General features: G+C 45.8%; 1 protein-coding gene across 2 annotated transcripts in view; it reads right to left on the bottom strand.

Annotated features, from left to right (window-relative positions):
* The window catches only part of carmil2 (capping protein regulator and myosin 1 linker 2), a 38,524-nt gene that overhangs the window by 3,195 nt on the left and 15,744 nt on the right, over positions 1–19,585 (bottom strand). Inside the window, exons 24-38 of one of the 2 annotated variants that reach the window (XM_071416944.1) lie at positions 19,181–19,309; positions 18,936–19,049; positions 18,555–18,730; positions 18,252–18,339; positions 17,547–17,636; positions 17,333–17,399; positions 15,600–15,955; positions 11,864–11,970; positions 10,329–11,055; positions 10,126–10,230; positions 9,787–9,823; positions 3,422–3,496; positions 2,921–3,298; positions 2,130–2,240; positions 546–666 (exon numbers count right to left, since the gene is read on the bottom strand). In XM_071416944.1, the coding sequence (XP_071273045.1) occupies positions 554–666; positions 2,130–2,240; positions 2,921–3,298; positions 3,422–3,496; positions 9,787–9,823; positions 10,126–10,230; positions 10,329–11,055; positions 11,864–11,970; positions 15,600–15,955; positions 17,333–17,399; positions 17,547–17,636; positions 18,252–18,339; positions 18,555–18,730; positions 18,936–19,049; positions 19,181–19,309 (2,673 nt within the window). In that variant the 3' untranslated portion in view covers positions 546–553. The remainder of the gene's footprint in view (positions 1–545; positions 667–2,129; positions 2,241–2,920; positions 3,299–3,421; positions 3,497–9,786; positions 9,824–10,125; positions 10,231–10,328; positions 11,056–11,863; positions 11,971–15,599; positions 15,956–17,332; positions 17,400–17,546; positions 17,637–18,251; positions 18,340–18,554; positions 18,731–18,935; positions 19,050–19,180; positions 19,310–19,585) is intronic. The other variant, XM_071416943.1, reaches the window with a different exon arrangement.

The following is a 19,585-nucleotide window of genomic DNA, read 5'->3' as shown; positions in this document are numbered from 1 at the left end:
GTTTCTTGATTAGATTTATCATTCAATAAGTAATTTCTGTTTAAACCAAAACAAGGTTATTCTAGATGTTAATAGCATGCTGTAAGGTAGATATTTACTGAGGGTTGTGGGCATAAGGATGAAGCATCTCTTTAATAAATCTGTCACATTAAGGACCTGATATTCAGTCCTCCTCAATGTCTGTAATTGAAGGTGATTTGCCAGAAAACTGTGATGAATATCCCTGTGTCAGAATGCTAACAAGTATTTGAGATATAATAGGATGGTAATTGCACTACAGTGTATGTGGTGCTGATGGGTGAGTTATTATTATAGAACAACAGTGGAAGACAAAGCAGAGAGAAGGGGAGGAAGTGAGCATATGCCCATTAGCCCAAGGCTTATAGGTCCCAAACCAAACATTTGTACATTTGGCACAACGCCTCAAAAAGAACAGCCATACACATCTTAAAATCTCTCTTTCAAACCATTTTCACTTAGTAACTTATTATCCCCCCCATGTGTAAAAACACTCAGTATAATATGTAATTGTCAAGATTTCTTACTGAGGATTTTACTCACCATCCTTCCCCTCAGGCTGGTCCTCACTACAGGTAGGGAGCTCCCCGGGGTTGGCACGTTTCTGGGCTGGTGACCTCTGCAACCGTGGCAATGTTGCCTTCAGCTCTGAGAAGGAAAGAAACAACCTGCCTCGTGAATTTACCTCATATCCAAAGTGCAGCAGGACATCTATGAACACAGCTAGGATTTTCAATGTATTTGACACACACCTGTGTCAATCAATACATGTTAGAATCAGCGATTCCACTCAGTCTTTCTGGGTAAGTCTCTAAGAGCTTGCACACCTGGATTTTACAATATTTGCACATTATTCCATAAGAAATTATTCAAGCTCTGTCAAGTTGGCTGTTGAATCTTGCTAGACAGACATTTTCAAGTCTAGCCATAGATTTTCAAGCCGATTGAAGTTAAAACTGTAACTAGGCAACTCAGGAACATTCAATGTCGTCTTGGTAAGCTACTACTGTGTATATTTGGCCCTGTGTTTTAGGTTTTTGTCCTGCTGAAAAGTGCATTTGTATCCCAGTCTGTTAGAAAGTGGACTGAACAAGGTTTTCCTCTAGGATGTTGCCTGTGCTTATCTTAGTTTATTTTTATCGTAAAAAATTCCCTAGGCCTTGCTGATGAAAAGCATACCCATAACATGATGCAGCCACCACCATGCTTGAAAATATGAAGAGTGGTACTCAGTGGTGTATTTTGTTGGATTTTACCCAAATATTATGCTTTGTATTCATATTTTCTTTGCCAAATGTTTTGCAGTTTTACTTTAATGCCTTATTGCAAACAGGATGCATGTATTGGAATATTTGTATTCTGTACAGGCTTCGCTCTTTTCACTCTGTCATTTGGGTTAGTATTGTGGAGTAACTACAATGTTGTTGATCCACCTTCAGTTTTCTCCTATCACAGCCATTAAACTGTTTTAAAGTCACTATTGGCCTCATGGTGAAATCCCTGAGCGGTTTCTTTCCTCTCCGGCAACTGAGTTAGGAACGATGACTGTATCTTTGTAGTGACTGGGCGCATTGCGAGGCATTGGAAAACCTCCCTGGTCTTTGTGGTTGAATCTGTGTTTAAAATTCACTGCTCGACTGAGGGACCTTACAGATAATTGTATGTGTGGGGTACAGAGATGAGGTAGACATTCAAAAATCATGTTAAACACTATTATTGCACACAGAGTGAATCCATGCTACTTATTATGTGACTTGTTAAGCAAATATTTACTCCTGAACTTGTTTAGGCTTGCCATAACAAAGAGGTTGAATACTTATTGACTTAAACATTTCAGCTTAAATTTTTTTATGAATTTGTAAAAATGTCTAAAAACAATCTTTTCCCACTTTGACATTATGGCGTACTGTGTGTAGGCCAGTGACACATAAGCTACATTTAATACATTTTAAATTCAGGCTGTAACACAACAAAATGTGGAAAAGGTCAAGGAGTGTGAATACTTTAAAAAAACACTGTATACACACAGTATAGGCTTTATATGGCTCTGATCCTCTGCAGTAGCCTGTGGTATCCAGCAGGAAGTGCTCTCTCTCTGCTGCTGAGCTCACCTTCATGGTCCAGCAGAGCAGCATGTTCTCGGAGGAGAGAGTCGTCGTAGACAGACACAGCTCTCCGCTGGGGAGAGGGCTTCATGCGGGGCCGGGGTTTAGGAAGGGTCTCTAGGGGACGACCAAGACACACAGGACTCAGATACACAATCACACACAACATAACTGGAGGTGGGTATAGGCACTTGACACTTGAGTCACAATGACATTCATGTTCAAAAAAAGACCAGACCAGGCATTGCACTACCCAACACATGTTTGGCTCACATGTTTGGGATGCCATCCTCTGCCATAATCTGGACCCAAATAACATCAGATGAGTGGGTGCTAAACATTGGTGGTGGATGAAGGGAGTTCCTACCTTCTTAATGTAAAATGCTTTGAGCACTTTTACACTGTAAATTCAAGTAATTCAGTCATTCAAATTAGGCATTGCTGAGTAAAAACCAATACAGTCCAACTCCTGGCAAATGGACTCCCAGGGTTGATCTCAGCTCTGTTCGATTGTGTAAAACAATCTTTCCAAGTGCATTAGGAGCTGCCATCCACAAAATATTACAGAATATGAAAACAGAGAGAGACACTGAAGTAATTATTATGCTCTGAGCATTCACTGTTCTTGCATTATTTAATATTAAGCTCATAATGGAAGACAAATAATCAGAGTGGGAGAGACAAAGAGAAGAGACAAATACAAGCTAGCTTGGTCTTTTTCTGCTCAGATAGAAAAACACCAAAGCTGCTCATATATTTTGTCACCAAGGAGAGGTGAGGACTGTATATAAGTGTACCTTCAGTAACTGATTGTGCTCTCTCAGAGCGCTCCCTGCTCTCCAGGGCAGAGGGTCCCCTGCGTGGCGATGGGGCAGGGGGAGTCTCCTTGCGGGGGGAGGGGCAGGGGGGCTCCCTCTGCTGGGGCTGGGTCTGGCTCTGGGAGGGCTCTGGTTCTGTTCGCTGGGTCTCTGGGCCTGTGGCTTTGCTTGGCTGCCGGGGGAACCCCAGGGATGTCCTAGCTGCAGCAGGGGGCTGCTGGGGGGCAGGGAGAGGGGGTTTGGCTGCCACTGTGGGCTTGGGAGAGAGGGGGCCGATGGGACGTCCTGGGAGGAGGGGCTTATCTGTTCGGAGAGCCTCCAGAGGAGTTAGGCCTGCTCTGATTGGCCACCTGGTGTCTGAGGAGAGAAGGGCGGTTGCACTGAAGTCATTACTGCAACATAACATTTACATATTGGTTTGGACTATGGATGGATTTATTACATGGACATCCATTCACCAGCCTTAAGTGTCAGAATTACCTGAAGCTGATGTGGACATAGTGCGAGGCTTCATCAACGTGGTTGGAGGTTCAGGTTTTTTGTCAAGAATTGCACCTGAGAAAGAGAAGATTTTAGCAAACTGGGAAGTTCACCTACACATACTATGAGCCCCTCCATAATTGAAGCAGCCTGACACCAAAAAACAAACAAATCCACACAAAAGACATCAAAGGGAGCTGTCACTGTCACCTTTAGAGCACAAGCCATTGGCTGATAGTGCCGAGTTCCCCTCTGAGTGGATGTGTGAACTGACCCCTGACCTCCAGCACTGAGTGACAGATGGACGAAATGACTCCCAGGCTGGCCTGTCTGTGTAGCTCTGACCTCCCGTGAGCCTCTCTGACCTGCTCTAAATTTGGGTCAACTCCAGGTATCACTTTTATTTATAGATGTAGGCTTGATTTCTCTGTTAACCTTTACCTCACTGGCCTTTACCATCTGAAGATGAATTTGACAGAAATAAGCACAGTTTTTACATTTCTATCAAATCAAAATTAAGAAGAATATTATCTATAGGTTCCTTTGTATTTTCAAGGGTTACTCAAGAAGCACAACAACTGCAGTTGATATTATACTAGCATCTACTGTCAAATCACATCACTAGTGTCACAGCAACACTTTTACTTGACAGTCTACAATTCAACAGTTAGAAGAAGAGACATTGACATCTAGCGCAACCAGCCAACTCTAAGTTGACAGCAAACCTGAGATGCTGCCATGCTCCCGTCAGCAGGAAAGGATCTGTAGGGGAGACCGGGGGTTGGTTGTCACACAGGCTGGTTTTCACAGTGGGGGGGGGGGGGGGGGGCTGTGTAATCCATCTGGTCAATTCAGGTCAGGATAACAAAACATTGAGGTGAGAGGAATAACTGCATTTTTCATCTGTGAAATTAAATATTCATACGCTTGTTATTTCTTTAATAAATAGTTGTATGATGGGAGTATCCATAAACAATTACTTTTATTGAAAATAGGAAAGGGAGAGCTTTATTTCAAGCCTATTTGTGAGTTCCTAGATCAAGCCATGTGGTAACTAGCATCTTAATTAGCATGCTACTTAAGATTAGGAATGGTTGTCACATTGATGTTTAGGTTGCTTGTCACAATCTGACAACCATCTCCATTGTAACAATGTGCCCAGTAAGCTAAATTACATTGAAAAGATGCCTAGAAGACTTGTTTTCTGGATGTTGAAAAAACCTCTATGTTTCACAAGTTTGGACAGCACAGTACAGCACAGTCCAGTAGAGTTTAATTCAGCAGAGTACAGTGCAGTATAGTACAGTACAGTTGAATTCAGTATAGTAGAGTACAGCAAAGTAGAGTACCGTACAGTTGAGTTTAATTCAGTAGAGTACAGCCTATGCTTCCCTCCAGTCCCTCGACTTCTTGGCACTGACGGAAACATGGATTACCACAGATAACACTGCTACTCCTACTGCTCTCTCCTCGTCTGCCAACGTGTTCTCGCACACCCCGAGAGCTTCTGGTCAGCGGGGTGGTGGCACTGGGATCCTCATCTCTCCCAAGTGGACATTCTCTCTTTCTCCCCTGACCCATCTGTCTATCGCCTCCTTTGAATTCCATGCTGTCACAGTTACCAGCCCTTTCAAGCTTAACATCCTTATCATTTATCGCCCCCCAGGTTCCCTTGGAGAGTTCATCAATGAGCTTGACGCCTTGATAAGTTCCTTTCCTGAGGATGGCTCACCTCTCACAGTTCTGGGTGACTTTAACCTCCCCACGTCTACCTTTGACTCATTCCTCTCTGCCTCCTTCTTTCCACTCCTCTCCTCTTTTGACCTCACCCTCTCACCTTCCCCCCCTACTCACAAGGCAGGCAATACGCTTGACCTCATCTTTACTAGATGCTGTTCTTCCACTAATCTCATTGCAACTCCCCTCCAAGTCTCCGACCACTACCTTGTATCCTTTTCCCTCTCGCTCTCATCCAACACTTCCCACACTGCCCCTACTCGGATGGTATCGCGCCGTCCCAACCTTCGCTCTCTCTCCCCCGCTACTCTCTCCTCTTCCATCCTATCATCTCTTCCCTCTGCTCAAACCTTCTCCAACCTATCTCCTGATTCTGCCTCCTCAACCCTCCTCTCCTCCCTTTCTGCATCCTTTAACTCTCTATGTCCCCTTTCCTCCAGGCCGGCTCGGTCCTCCCCTCCTGCTCCGTGGCTCGACGACTCATTGCGAGCTCACAGAACAGGGCTCCGGGCAGCCGAGCGGAAATGGAGGAAAACTCGCCTCCCTGCGGACCTGGCATCCTTTCACTCCCTCCTCTCTACATTCTCCTCTTCTGTCTCTGCTGCTAAAGCCACTTTCTACCACTCTAAATTCCAAGCATCTGCCTCTAACCCTAGGAAGCTCTTTGCCACCTTCTCCTCCCTCCTGAATCCTCCTCCCCCTCCCCCCTCCTCCTCCCTCTCTGCGGATGACTTCGTCAACCATTTTGAAAAGAAGGTCGACGACATCCGATTCTCGTTTGCTAAGTCAAACGACACCGCTGGTTCTGCTCACACTGCCCTACCCTGTGCTTTGACCTCTTTCTCCCCTCTCTCTCCAGATGAAATCTCGCGTCTTGTGACGGCCGGCCGCCCAACAACCTGCCCGCTTGACCCTATCCCCTCCTCTCTTCTCCAGGCCATTTCCGGAGACCTTCTCCCTTACCTCACCTCGCTCATCAACTCATCCTTGACCGCTGGCTACGTCCCTTCCGCCTTCAAGAGAGCGAGAGTTGCACCCCTGCTGAAAAAACCTACACTCGATCCCTCCGATGTCAACAACTACAGACCAGTATCCCTTCTTTCTTTTCTCTCCAAAACTCTTGAACGTGCCGTCCTTGGCCAGCTCTCCTGCTATCTCTCTCAGAATGACCTTCTTGATCCAAATCAGTCAGGTTTCAAGACTAGTCATTCAACTGAGACTGCTCTTCTCTGTGTCACGGAGGCGCTCCGCACTGCTAAAGCTAACTCTCTCTCCTCTGCTCTCATCCTTCTAGACTTATCGGCTGCCTTTGATACAGTGAACCATCAGATCCTCCTCTCCACCCTCTCCGAGTTGGGCATCTCCGGCGCGGCCCACGCTTGGATTGCGTCCTACCTGACAGGTCGCTCCTACCAGGTGGCGTGGCGAGAATCTGTCTCCGCACCACGTGCTCTTACCACTGGTGTCCCCCAGGGCTCTGTTCTAGGCCCTCTCCTATTCTCGCTATACACCAAGTCACTTGGCTCTGTCATATCCTTACATGGTCTCTCCTATCATTGCTATGCAGACGACACACAATTAATCTTCTCCTTTCCCCCTTCTGATAACCAGGTGGCGAATCGCATCTCTGCATGTCTGGCAGACATATCAGTGTGGATGACGGATCACCACCTCAAGCTGAACCTCGGCAAGACGGAGCTGCTCTTCCTCCCGGGGAAGGACTGCCCGTTCCATGATCTCGCCATCACGGTTGACAACTCCATTGTGTCCTCCTCCCAGAGTGCTAAGAACCTTGGCGTGATCCTGGACAACACGCTGTCGTTCTCAACTAACATCAAGGCGGTGACCCGTTCCTGTAGGTTCATGCTCTACAACATTCGCAGAGTACGACCCTGCCTCACACAGGAAGCGGCGCAGGTCCTAATCCAGGCACTTGTCATCTCCCGTCTGGACTACTGCAACTCGCTGTTGGCTGGGCTCCCTGCCTGTGCCATTAAACCCCTACAACTCATCCAGAACGCCGCAGCCCGTCTGGTGTTCAACCTTCCCAAGTTCTCTCACGTCACCCCGCTCCTCCGCTCTCTCCACTGGCTTCCAGTTGAAGCTCGCATCCGCTACAAGACCATGGTGCTTGCCTACGGAGCTGTGAGGGGAACGGCACCTCCGTACCTTCAGGCTCTGATCAGGCCCTACACCCAAACAAGGGCACTGCGTTCATCCACCTCTGGCCTGCTCGCCTCCCTACCTCTGAGGAAGTACAGCTCCCGCTCAGCCCAGTCAAAACTGTTCGCTGCTCTGGCACCCCAATGGTGGAACAAACTCCCCCACGACGCCAGGTCAGCGGAGTCAATCACCACCTTCCGGAAACACCTGAAACACCACCTCTTTAAGGAATACCTAGGATAGGATAAAGTAATCCTTCTAACCCCCCCCCCCCCTTAAAAGAGTTAGATGCACTATTGTAAAGTGGTTGTTCCACTGGATATCATAAGGTGAATGCACCAACTTGTAAGTCGCTCTGGATAAGAGCGTCTGCTAAATGACTTAAATGTAAGTACAGTACAGTACAGTTGAGATACAATACATTATATTGTACTATACTCTGCTGTACTATACTGTATTCTACTGTGCTCTACTGAACTAGTATACTGTGCTGTCAAAAGTTGGGAAACATGGATGTCTATGATTGGTTCTGTTTTGGTCCATTCCGAACCTGCTTGTCCAACAGAGTCAGCAACATTCACAAACACGCACACCTCTTCCTGTTTGAAAAAGCATTCCTTGTTTTCAACAAAACATGGAGTTAACACAAATGTTTACAGCTTTACTTTTTTCACTTATGAATATACTACACAGAATATACTACATCGTGTGACATAAGTATAGGGACAGTGTGGAGGAGCAATTCAACAGGTCGGATATGAGGCATATGTGGCAGGGGCTTCTAACGATCAAGGATTACAAAAACAAAGCCTGTCATGTCTCGGACACCAATGCCTCCCTACCAGATGTGCTAAACTCCTTTTCCTCATGCTTCGCACAAAGCTGCCGAGGAAAGCCTCTGAGGAGAACTTGAGTTATGTGGTTACGGTCTCCACGGTGGACATATGTATGTCATTCAAACCTGTTAACCCTTGCAAGGCTGCCGGCCTAGACGGCATCCCTAGCCGCGCCCTCAGAGCATGTGCAGACCAGGTAGCTGTTGTGTTTTCGGACATTTTCAACCTGTCTCTAGCTCAGGCCTGCTTCAAGATGTCCACTCTCATCCGGTGCCCAAGAAAGTGAAAATAACTGAACGACTACCGACCCGTTACACTCACTTTCGTCATCATGAAGTTCTTCGAGAACTTTCTGCTCCCTCTATGGACATTTGTACAGGGTAAAAGGGATCTTGAAGGAGGGCAATCCCTCCATTTTGCAAAGCCATACCCTGTGGACGGCGCTTAATTGGAGCCAGTTTCGGCCTACAACAGGGCAATGACCCAAAGCACAGCACCAAACTATGCAAGAACTGTTTAGAGAAGAAGCAGTTAGCAGGTATTCTGTCTATAATGGAGAGGCCAACACAGTCACCGGATCTCAACCCTATTGAGCTGTTGTGGGAGCAGCTTGACCGTATGGTACGTAAGAAGTGCCCATCAAGCCAATCCAACTTGTGGGAGATGCTTCAGGAAGCATGGGGTGAAATCTCTTCAGATTACCTCAACAAATTGACAACTAGAATGCCAAAGGTCTGCAAGGCTGTAATTGCTGCAAATGGAGGATTCTTTAACGAAAGCAAAGTTTGAAGGACACAATTATTATTTCAATTAAAAATCATTATTTATAACCTTCTCAACGTCTTGACTATATTTCCTATTCATTTTGCAGCTCATTTCATGTATGTTTTCATGGAAAACAAGGACATTTCGAAGTGACCCCAAACTTTTGAACGGTAGTGTATGTATTATTTTATTGGTGTATTATTGTTTCATTCCCACCTGTACTGTTGGCACTTTAATCTAAAATAATAATAATTATAATGCTTGATATATTTTTGTCATTATGGCTAATAATGATATATACAGGTATATTATAATATATCCCAACACATATGATAATATACTGTTATATCTTAAAGCGGCAGATACTTGCATATTTCGTAATATATTTAGATATATTAAAATATATCAAACAATTACATGTTTACAATATACCAAATAATGTATTTTTGAAAATATAAGATATATTATGAAAAAGATATCTTCAATATATTTAATTTCCGTAAGGGGTCGCTAGCTGGCACAGCCACAAAGTCATACAATCTGATTTTAAACCTAACCTTAACACTAACCTTAACGACACAGCTAACCCTAATGCCTAACCTTAAATTAAGACCAAAAAGCTAATTTGTTTTCATGAATTTTTACCACATAGCCAATTTTTACTTTGCAGCTGGCCTATCTAAGGGGAAATCGCTCAGTTCTGCCTCCAGGGCAAGATTCGTGACAATAAACTTCAACCTGCGAGGAAAACACTAACCAGTAAGTGTGACAAACAACCCCAGTCTCTCCTACATACAGTGTGAAGAGGAACTAGGAACAGGAAATCCCAGATACACAGCTGAGGAGGAGTGGGGAGAGTCTTACCCTCTGAGTTGGCTTTCCTCAGCTCCTCTTCTTTGTTCTACAAGGGGATATAAGACAATGTTATTCTTGAGTTACCCTCCTATGTGCTCCTACCTGGACTGAAAATGCAGGCTGCAGTGGATAAGCCCTATTAAATCATTTACAATACCAAGGCTGTCACACCCTCACCATCAGGCCTGAGACAGTCAAGGCCATGCCACATTACATTAATGTCACAAAGGTACTGTAATCCTTAATGAATCCCACTACAGCTGTGTGCTCAGAACATAAAGGAAATAGTCAAGTAGAGAACAGGAAGGGTGGTCCACAACCATTCATATCACACACTAACACACACACCTGGCTGGTCTTTGTGTCTGCAGGAGGTGTCTTGGCCACCCCCATGCGGTGGAGCATTACGTGGAGACGCTGCTCAAGGCTGGATGTGCTCTCAGATGCGTGTTTCTGGAAGAGGATGACCAAAAGCATATCTAAATGATGTGCATTTTGTTTATTACAGATTGATTCTATGTGCTTTCTGACCAGTGCAGAGTGGTACCTACCTTTCCATGTGTGGCAGTGCCATCCTCCAGGCCTGTCAGCAGGATGAGGGACTGGGACTTGCCATCCCTGAGGGAGCGCCGTGTGGCCTTCAACCTCCTCTCTCCATCTGGGGTTCTGCTCTTCTCCAGAGTCCGGCTCTTCTCCCTCTCCACCAAGAACCCCCCAATAGGGCTGATGACGGGGCTGGGGGTCAGAGCGCTGGGGGACATGGGGGTCACCTTCTCCTGGACACGGGCACTGGTGGGCAGGGAGGCGGAGGTGGTGGCGACATCAGAGGGAGTGGCGGGGGCCATGGTGTTGTCCTCTGCTGCTCTTACTGTTGTGGTGGCATCAGAATCATTAACACTGGTGGCCTTAGCACCCCTCTCCTCTTCAAATTTCCCCTTTTTGTCTCGCTCCCTCTCTTTTTCCTTCTCTTTTGCCTCCCTAAGTGGTCTGATTAGATCTGCAATAGAGGTCTTTTTGACCTTGCCCTCTGGGCAAACCTCGCCCTTCGCCCCCCGGACGGTACGGCCTTTCTTGAAGGCAAAGAAGTCCCCAAACTTCTTCTTGATGTTTTTGGAGGGGGCGGAGGAAAGGGTGGTTGTTTCAGTCGCGGAGGAGGAAGACGTGCTAGAGGAGGTGGTGGTGGAGGAGGGCGGGGCCGGGGCAGACGTGCTGGGAGGGGCAGGGGAAGTTGACTCTGTGGGTTGTGCTTTGTCAGGGATCTCCTCCCTCTGCGCTTTTCTGCAATTGAGGTGAAGCACAAAACAGCAACAACACTACTGAGTCTCCATTCAGTGGTGGTGTTTGTTCAGTGTTCATACTATCTAGTGATGGGATGTCGTGGCTTTGGTGATGGGATCAGTGGGATGCTGTGTATTTGGGATACATTGTTTTCAACCACAGTAGACAAACATTCTGCGAATACATTCTGTTATCTTTCTGTTTGTACAGTATGTATGCATGGTGTGTAGCCATATCTGTCAGTCTTCGTGGAGAGTGTGTGAACATGCATGTGTAGAGAGCCAGTGTTCGTTGGTTTGTTTAGTGTGGGTTTAGAGAGACAGTGTTAGTTGGTTTGTTTAGTGTGGGTGTAGAGAGCCAGTGTTAGTTGGTTTGTTTAGTGTGGGTGTAGAGAGCCAGTGTTCGTTGGTTTGTTTAGTGTGGGTGTAGAGAGCCAGTGTTCGTTGGTTTGTTTAGTGTGGGTTTCGAGAGCCAGTGTTCGTTGGTTTGTTTAGTGTGGGTTTCGAGAGCCAGTGTTCGTTGGTTTGTTTAGTGTGGGTTTAGAGAGCCAGTGTTAGTTGGTTTGTTTAGTGTGGGTGTAGAGAGACAGTGTTAGTTGGTTTGTTTAGTGTGGGTTTAGAGAGCCAGTGTTAGTTGGTTTGTTTAGTGTGGGTGTAGAGAGCCAGTGTTCATTGGTTTGTTTAGTGTGGGTGTAGAGAGACAGTGTTCGTTGGTTTGTTTAGTGTGGGTGCATGCAGTACATCTATGCCGTATCTGTGTTAGTATGGAAAGGTGTATTCACTTGGAGGTATACTATATGGATACTTACAGAGGGTCATCAGGGATGATCTTCTTAGTGAAGAACTCCTCTACTCCCTCATCCACCCTGCCAATGGTCTCATTGGCTTCATTCTCTTCACGCTCAGCTGCCTGCTCCTGCACACACACACACACACACACACACACACACACACACACACACACACACACACACACACACACACACACACACACACACACACACACACACACACACACACACACACACACACACACACACACACACACACACACACACACACACACACACACACACACGCACGCACACACGCACACACACACGGCGGATGCTTATGGTAATACCATTGTGTGACTGAATAGTGTAGGCTGAGTACACTCTCACAGTACACATACTGATTATGATGCTTGCAAACAGATATGCAATAGAGAAAAATATATGTTTACGAACAAACACGCACGCACACACACGCACAATAGATCACCCTCTCTATTCTATAGACCATTAGTGTGTGTGTCTGCAGCAGGCACATCTGTGCTTCAGGTCCCAGGAGAGAACACAACCCCTCAGCCCCACCCTCCCCCTGATCCTCCACAATATGATTATATCTCTCAGACACACCCTTCACCACCACTCTCTCCTCTCCCTCTGTTCTAGTCTGAAGAGCAGCTCTTTAGTTTGGATCATACTGTGATGATTTAAAAGATTCATTATTCACTGTAGCAGGCTGGTGGGAAGAGCAGTTCACAATCTCTTAATGGTTGTCTGTCACTTACTCAAATACAAACAGGCAGTGCACAATATTTTGACAGGTAGTATTGGCGGACAATTTTCAGGGGTGGAAAGAGAGTGAAGGCGAGGACTGTTTTCTCAGTGTCTCAGTGTTTGAGACGATGTTCTGTATTTAGCCAGTCTATGAGTGTTGCTGCTGCTGAACAGACTGTGAGGGAGGAGAGAGGCCTTTAGGCGCTGTGGTTACAGAGAGCAGGAGAACCAACCCACTGCAGAACAGCTAGAACAAACGTATGCAAATGGTGTGCCACGCCGCATGAGAAATGGATTATAAATCATTTAGTACCTCCCAGCCAATCAGAGAGCAACGATCCCCATCACTCCACTCTATCTTCAGGAAGAGAAAAATACTTGCCATAAAGCACAAGAATGGTGTTTCAATTGATGACAACACACTAACACTTTCATATATACACCCTGTCTATATATATATATCTAGCATAGCAACACTTACTGATAGACTGTGTGGTAGGGGTGTGTCTATTGGTTTCTTCATAATGTAGAAGGGGGTGGGACTCTATTGTCTTTGCAGTGTATTTTCTATTATGGTAAATAGGACATCAATAGGTGGCCTTTTCCCACATACAGTACATGTCAATGTAGGTAGAGGGCTCTGCTCATTCAATGATACCTCAAACTAATTCTAGAAGTCAATTAACCGTATAACAAGGAGAGCATCAAATCTAAGAGAAATCACTGACATATGTTTGATAATATGATATCTTGGATTTCAAAGGAATAGTCTCCCCCACATTCCCAGAGCATCATTCAGTAGGAGTTCCCACCATTTGCAGAATTCAACTGCTAGGCTGTCTGGGAAATTCCTCATATAGCACTGGACTGGCTGTGCTTTGGCTTCAACATTGCACTAAGTGATGGCAAGTGAATGGTTTATGAGCAAACCTCATGACAACAAGAAGCTCGCTCTCTGCAACATTGACACAAGATATTTTCTGGGGAGGAATGCTGTTACATAAAATCCAAAGCAGATTGTTTTACATTTTTCTACAGATGCAATAAAATGCTACTGCAGGAAAAATATACAGTCGATAGTCATGTGTGAGCATATTCAAAGTGGGCCAGGCAGCAGCCACACCCAGAAGAAGGTGCAGTCCCACCACCACCACCAACCACAGTGAGTGTTACAGCAGAATGACAGTAGACCCTGCCCTTTCCTTTTCCACAGTCAACACAGCCAGCAGCCCTCCAAGCTACAACCACCACCTGGCCCCTTATTTCACCAGGCCAACTAGCTACATTATCAACATGCACATTAGACAAACCTACTTGTGATACACATGCATGTTTTATGTTCATAAAAACCTATAGATCCAGACACAAACAACTAGAAATTCTGCTTCATAACACTTAGCTTCAAGTATATGTGAACTTCTGCCTTTTCCATAGAAGGGTAAAGCGGTTCTATCTGCCTCTCATCTCTGTGGTAACTGAGGAGTAGAGCCGTCCTCTCCAGAAAATCTCTGATCTGAGCTGGCCGCCCGTCCTTCCTGACTGCATAGTGACCCCAGAGGCTCAGATAACCACACAGGGAATACTGCATGAACAATTACTATACAGAAGCACAGGTAACCATGGACAATAGCAACAAATAAACTGTTTCAATTGTATTCCAGGTACACAGGTCACAGGACTGTTTCAATCACTATTCAGGAAAGCAGGTGGCCACGGACATCAGCACTGGAAAGACTGTTTCAATCGTATTACAGACACACGGGTAACCAGGGACAGAACTGGAAATACAGAATGCAGGCACAAGGGGCACCTTGAATACAGTCTAAATAACAAAGTATAGACACTGTGTTCCAGTAATAACAACACAGGGGATACAGACACCCAGTTAATGTGGTATTGGTAAACATTCCATTGCACAGTGTTACCTGCAATAAGAACAACAATTCCCTTGTTACTACACCAACAATGAATCACACTACAACACCAATGTAGCAGCACTAACAACAACAGACACACAAAACACAGACGCACACAAAAACACACACAGATGATGTTACAAAGAAAACTATTTATTTTGAACTAGTTCTGCTTATAAGATGGCTGCAGCATTGTTTTTCACACATAAGAGAGCTGTCTTTGATCAGTTGGCAAAACAGACAGTGTCAGAGGAAAATACACACACCCCCCCACACACAGACAGACAGACAGACCACTAGACCTCCATCAATCACCAAGCACCAGCTGAACATTGAGACATTCTAATCAAACACGACGATGAATACATACATGCAAACACATACCCACAGACACACACCCACACACGTGCACAACCAGTTCCCATTGACAATCCTTAACAATATTACACTGTAAAAGAGGGATTCTCCTAAGGACATTGACAGGAGAGCGATAGTGAAAGGGGGGGAGCACTCCTTGATGTGAAAACATGAATAATTAAAATGCTACAGCAGTCACACAGAGCAGAGCCATCCAGAATCAGTGTGGGGAGAGCGTCCTGTTCTGACAGCTCCCAGTCCACTACTGAGAACCACAGGACCACCGTTAATGCAGGGGGAAATATGGAGAAAACACACAGAAATGGCTCCTCAACACATCAACAGCTACAGCAGCAGCACTGACAAGACGATGAAATAGAATCAGATCGACAGAGAGGGGGAAGGAGGGAGATGTAGAGAGAATGCCCAGAGCTGCAAGCCACTGACACTGCCTCTGCTGCTGTGGCTGCAAGAACCTGAGTACCGCCATCACAACTCTTCTTCCCTCCCCCTCTATCCCCATTCTCTCTGCTCTCCCCTGATTTTTCTCTTCCCTCATCTCTCTTTCTTGCCATCCCTTCTCATCCATCCTTCTGTCAGAAAGCAACTCTGTCGCTACAATTGATTAGCCTCTCCCTGTATCCCACCCGCTCTCTCTTCTTCTGTCTGTGCCTCCCTTTCTTCCCTTCATCCCCATCCTCCATGGTGCTCGTCGTGTTGCCTCTTACCTGGGTCTTGCTGGGCGGCTTGCTGTTCCGGCGGTTGGGTCTGGGCCTGGAGCGGGTGTAGTGCCTCAGTGTGTGGCCGTCGATGGGCAGGTCCATAGGGGCCTGAGGAGGTGCGGGCTCAGGGCGCCGGGGCTCACTGTTGCTAAGAGCCGCAGCAGCTGCAGGAGCAGGAGCAGCGGCAGCATCCGCCTCTCTCCCTGTGTGGGAGGGGCCTTCGGATTTCAGCTGGCCTCCTACTGTGACTGACAGTGTCGTCGTTGACGACAGCGCCTGCACCTTCCCTCCTACCCATGCTCCTTCCTGCTGATAATGCATGCTCTCTCTTGCCTGCTGCTCCGTGTCCACATCCAGGAGACCTGCAGAGAAAGACAGAGACAGGGAATGGTACCAACATACAAAGGCACAGGACGTATGATAGGATGCATGTAAAAATAGGGCAACTAGCTATAACGTGGAGATAAAACTGGGAGGGGATGTAAGATATAATGGGAGAGAGAGAGAGAGAGAGGAGGAGGAGCTGAGAATAGTGATTGAGAGACCATTGATGAAGAAAGGGGGAGGAGAGGAGGACAAATAAAAAAATAAAAAATAGACAGAAAATATGGATGGAAGAGGAGTCCGATGGATGACAATAGATATAGGCTCAACGGCACAGAGAAGAGAGGAGACTAATCAGACAGATTTACAACACTGAATCTAAACGATGGAAGAGAGCGGGAGAGAGCAAAAAAGAGATGGCGCAAGAGAGAAAGAGATGGGGAGAGAGACAGATTGCAGGTAGCGGCAGAGTAGGACGGCTGGAGAGAGAGGCAAAGGAGGGGGAGGTGTTGTACAATGGTTGTAAGCCGGTGCCCCCCTCTCCCTCCCTCCCCTGTCTCCCCAAGTGAGGTTCAGTGGTCTGAAAGTAACCCGGCCATGCTCCAGTTAGCCACAGCCCTTTTTATTGGACAGGCAGCTGATTATCTTTTGTTGAGGCTAGAGTATTAACCCCCCCCTACCACCTCCATCACCGCCCCCCAGAATGTCCCCTCCGATATGGGACCTTAACCCTACAGCACCATGACAGAGCACTATCACAAGGAGGGGGAACTCCCAAGACGCATTGGGGGACAGCCCCTCTAGTGTTCCGGGCTGCATGAATGACACACATAAGCAATAACCCCTTCACGTTCAGTAAAACACATGGGCTTATAGGTGCCTCTTTTGACAGAGTTTTCAGCAGACAAGGAGCTAAAAAGTGCAGTGTTATTTTCTACTCACAGGAGGAGTGTAACACACTGACACATTTTGACTGGTTCTAAATCTGATTTGGGATGTACTTAAGAGCACATTGCACTAAAGGGATTTACGCAGAACAATCCAGAACCATATTGCTCTAGTGGAATCTCCCTATTTGTTGTGACTGCTCCATTATTTTCATGTTACTGCCCTTCTGACCCTCTTTAGTTAGAGCTCACTCCTAACTGGATAATTAAATGGTTTAGACACGACCCCTGACCTTTTCAACTGTGAATTCTGGTTGAAACCTTTTTCTAAGCCAATCACAGTGGCGGTTGATTGCAGCTGCTGACATCACAGGTCAAGGCCGTTTTGATGTAGCAGACTGCAGTCAATAACTAAACCTGATTAACACTGTAAACAATCTGCCTAGTTTCATCCCAGACTCCAAGCTTTCCTACTAAAAAGTCTGTAGACTAAATCAGAATTAGACTGATGACAAGCCTGGTTCTTACTTTTCACTGAGGGGGCTGGACGGATACTCTTGGAGTGGATGCTGCTCCTCCAAATGACCGGAACATACTGAGAAAGAGAGAGAAATTCAGTTAGTTGTATTAAACGAACTAATGCAGGTCATGTAGATACTTGTGTAGACTGGTACGATGGTACATACTGTTTAGTATGGTGGGTTATGTGTGTTTTAGAGAGGGGCTATGTTAGAGCTCTTACATCATCCATGGGGAAGTCATGGTCTACCACTCGTAGATGAGGGACGTTGGTTTTGAGTCCAGAGGTGGTCTGCTCCCTCATATGACGGTCCTGAGGTGAGGGAGGGTGGTGATCAGTTATACTAATCGAACACACCCAACACAACGAGTGTTGCGGAGTAGTGAAATACATAGTTCAACTAGTAATTTAACTACATTTTGCAGTAGTTTGGTGGTAGTTGAACTCAGTGTTTTCAGTAGTTAATAACTTGTTTTTTCCATGTATAGGTGTAGCTATCTATTGGAACCTCGCACTACTTTTTTGCTAAAATAAAATAAAATATGACCCGTCATCAGACCTGTCTAGTTCTTACATGAAACTGTTGTTCTGTTTAATAGGCAAAATGACACATTCTGTTAACATCCAACTCCAGAGTAATCTGTTCTTGCAATTTGTTGTCTATGACATTTCAAATTTAGATATGATAATTTATCACAAAGTAGTTTGGATGTAGGGAACAACTTTTGTTAAGTAAACTATATTTTTCTTAAGGGTAGATGTAGTGTAGCTTAACTTCTCCCAGTGTGGTAGCTTGGTAAACTCACGCACACGCACACACACACACACACACACACACACACACACACACACACACACACACACACACACACACACACACACACACACACACACACACACACACACACACACACACCAAACTCTCACCAATTTCTGCTGAGCCACAGACAAGTCCAGCAGAACCTCATCAATGATACTTTCCACCAAGGAGACACTAACTGACAGTTTGAGTTCACTGAAAAAGAAATGAAAAACAAAGAAATATTGGAACGGGAGAAGTAAATCCTAAGCAACACCAGTGAGCTTAATGAGAGATGTGGGAGGCACTGGGTGGAAAAATTCCATGAGCATGACACAAAACAACAAAGATTATGTACGATGTAACTGTTTGTGTTCTACATAAGCTGTGTTTTTGTTTCAGGGTGGATGTGCGTGTATTCAGCTGTTTACCTTAGTTTGTTACTGATGAGTTCTCCTATGTGCTGCATGAAGGTGTCCTGGATGAACAGGGCTGTCTGTCTGGACTTCTTAGCCACACAGTCAGCCAGCTGCTCACAGACACTTGACCTGTGGGTGACCCTAGGACAGAGGGTCTGGGCTGACTGCAACAAGGCCTGAGCCAGCTCCTGGAACACACATGGCATACCAGTCAGCTGGATGACCTCTCCTGAGACTTTCCCTACCACGTGTTGCAGGTTTAGACATATCTCTTCAATTTGTCTGAATGTTGATCGTCATCAGTGGTTGGTAACTGACAGATGCACACTGATACCATGTGCCTCATATACATTGTTCACACACATGATGCAGAAACAAAAATGGCAGTATTACCTGAATCTCCTCTGTTATTTCGTTGGTGACTGTTTTGGCCGTGTCATTCAGTATGTGTTGCAGCATTGCACCACTAGAGGGTGTCTTCACCAGATCATAAAGTGAAGGCAATAGCTAAAGGTTGAACACAAACTTTTTAGTGATATTTCACCATTCTCAAAATCCTTCATTATTAGGCCTTAGATGTTTATGTCTCAAAAACATAGATGAACATTTCGTATCAGTGGGACTCAAAGATACCTTACCATAATGGAGGTTTTAGTATTATGAAGCACTTCCTCTGCAGCCAATATGTCTGACTGTACTTCCTGTATATTGCAGGGGGCTAAAGGTCGGACACTCTCCTGTAACCTCTGACACAGACCTTGAACCAGCTGAGATGTGGGATGAATCAGACAGACACAGGGTGAGAATGGCAAATGTGCCAGAAATGTAGGAATATGGGAAAGGAACAGACCCTCATACAAACACTAATACACTGAGTGCACAAAAAATTAGGAACACCTTCCTAATATTGAGTTGCACCCCCTTTTGCCCTCAGAACAGCCTCAATTCATCAAGGGGATGGACTCTACAAGTTGTCGAAAGCATTCCACAAGGATGCTGGCACATGTTGACTCCAAAGCTTCCTACAGTTGTATCATGTTGGC

The sequence above is a fragment of the Salvelinus alpinus genome, chromosome 9, assembly GCF_045679555.1.
Source record: "Salvelinus alpinus chromosome 9, SLU_Salpinus.1, whole genome shotgun sequence".
In the NCBI taxonomy this organism is placed as follows: Eukaryota; Metazoa; Chordata; class Actinopteri; order Salmoniformes; family Salmonidae; genus Salvelinus; species Salvelinus alpinus.
The sequence above is the reverse complement of the archived record's forward strand: the minus strand, read 5'-3'. Positions and strand labels throughout refer to the sequence as shown.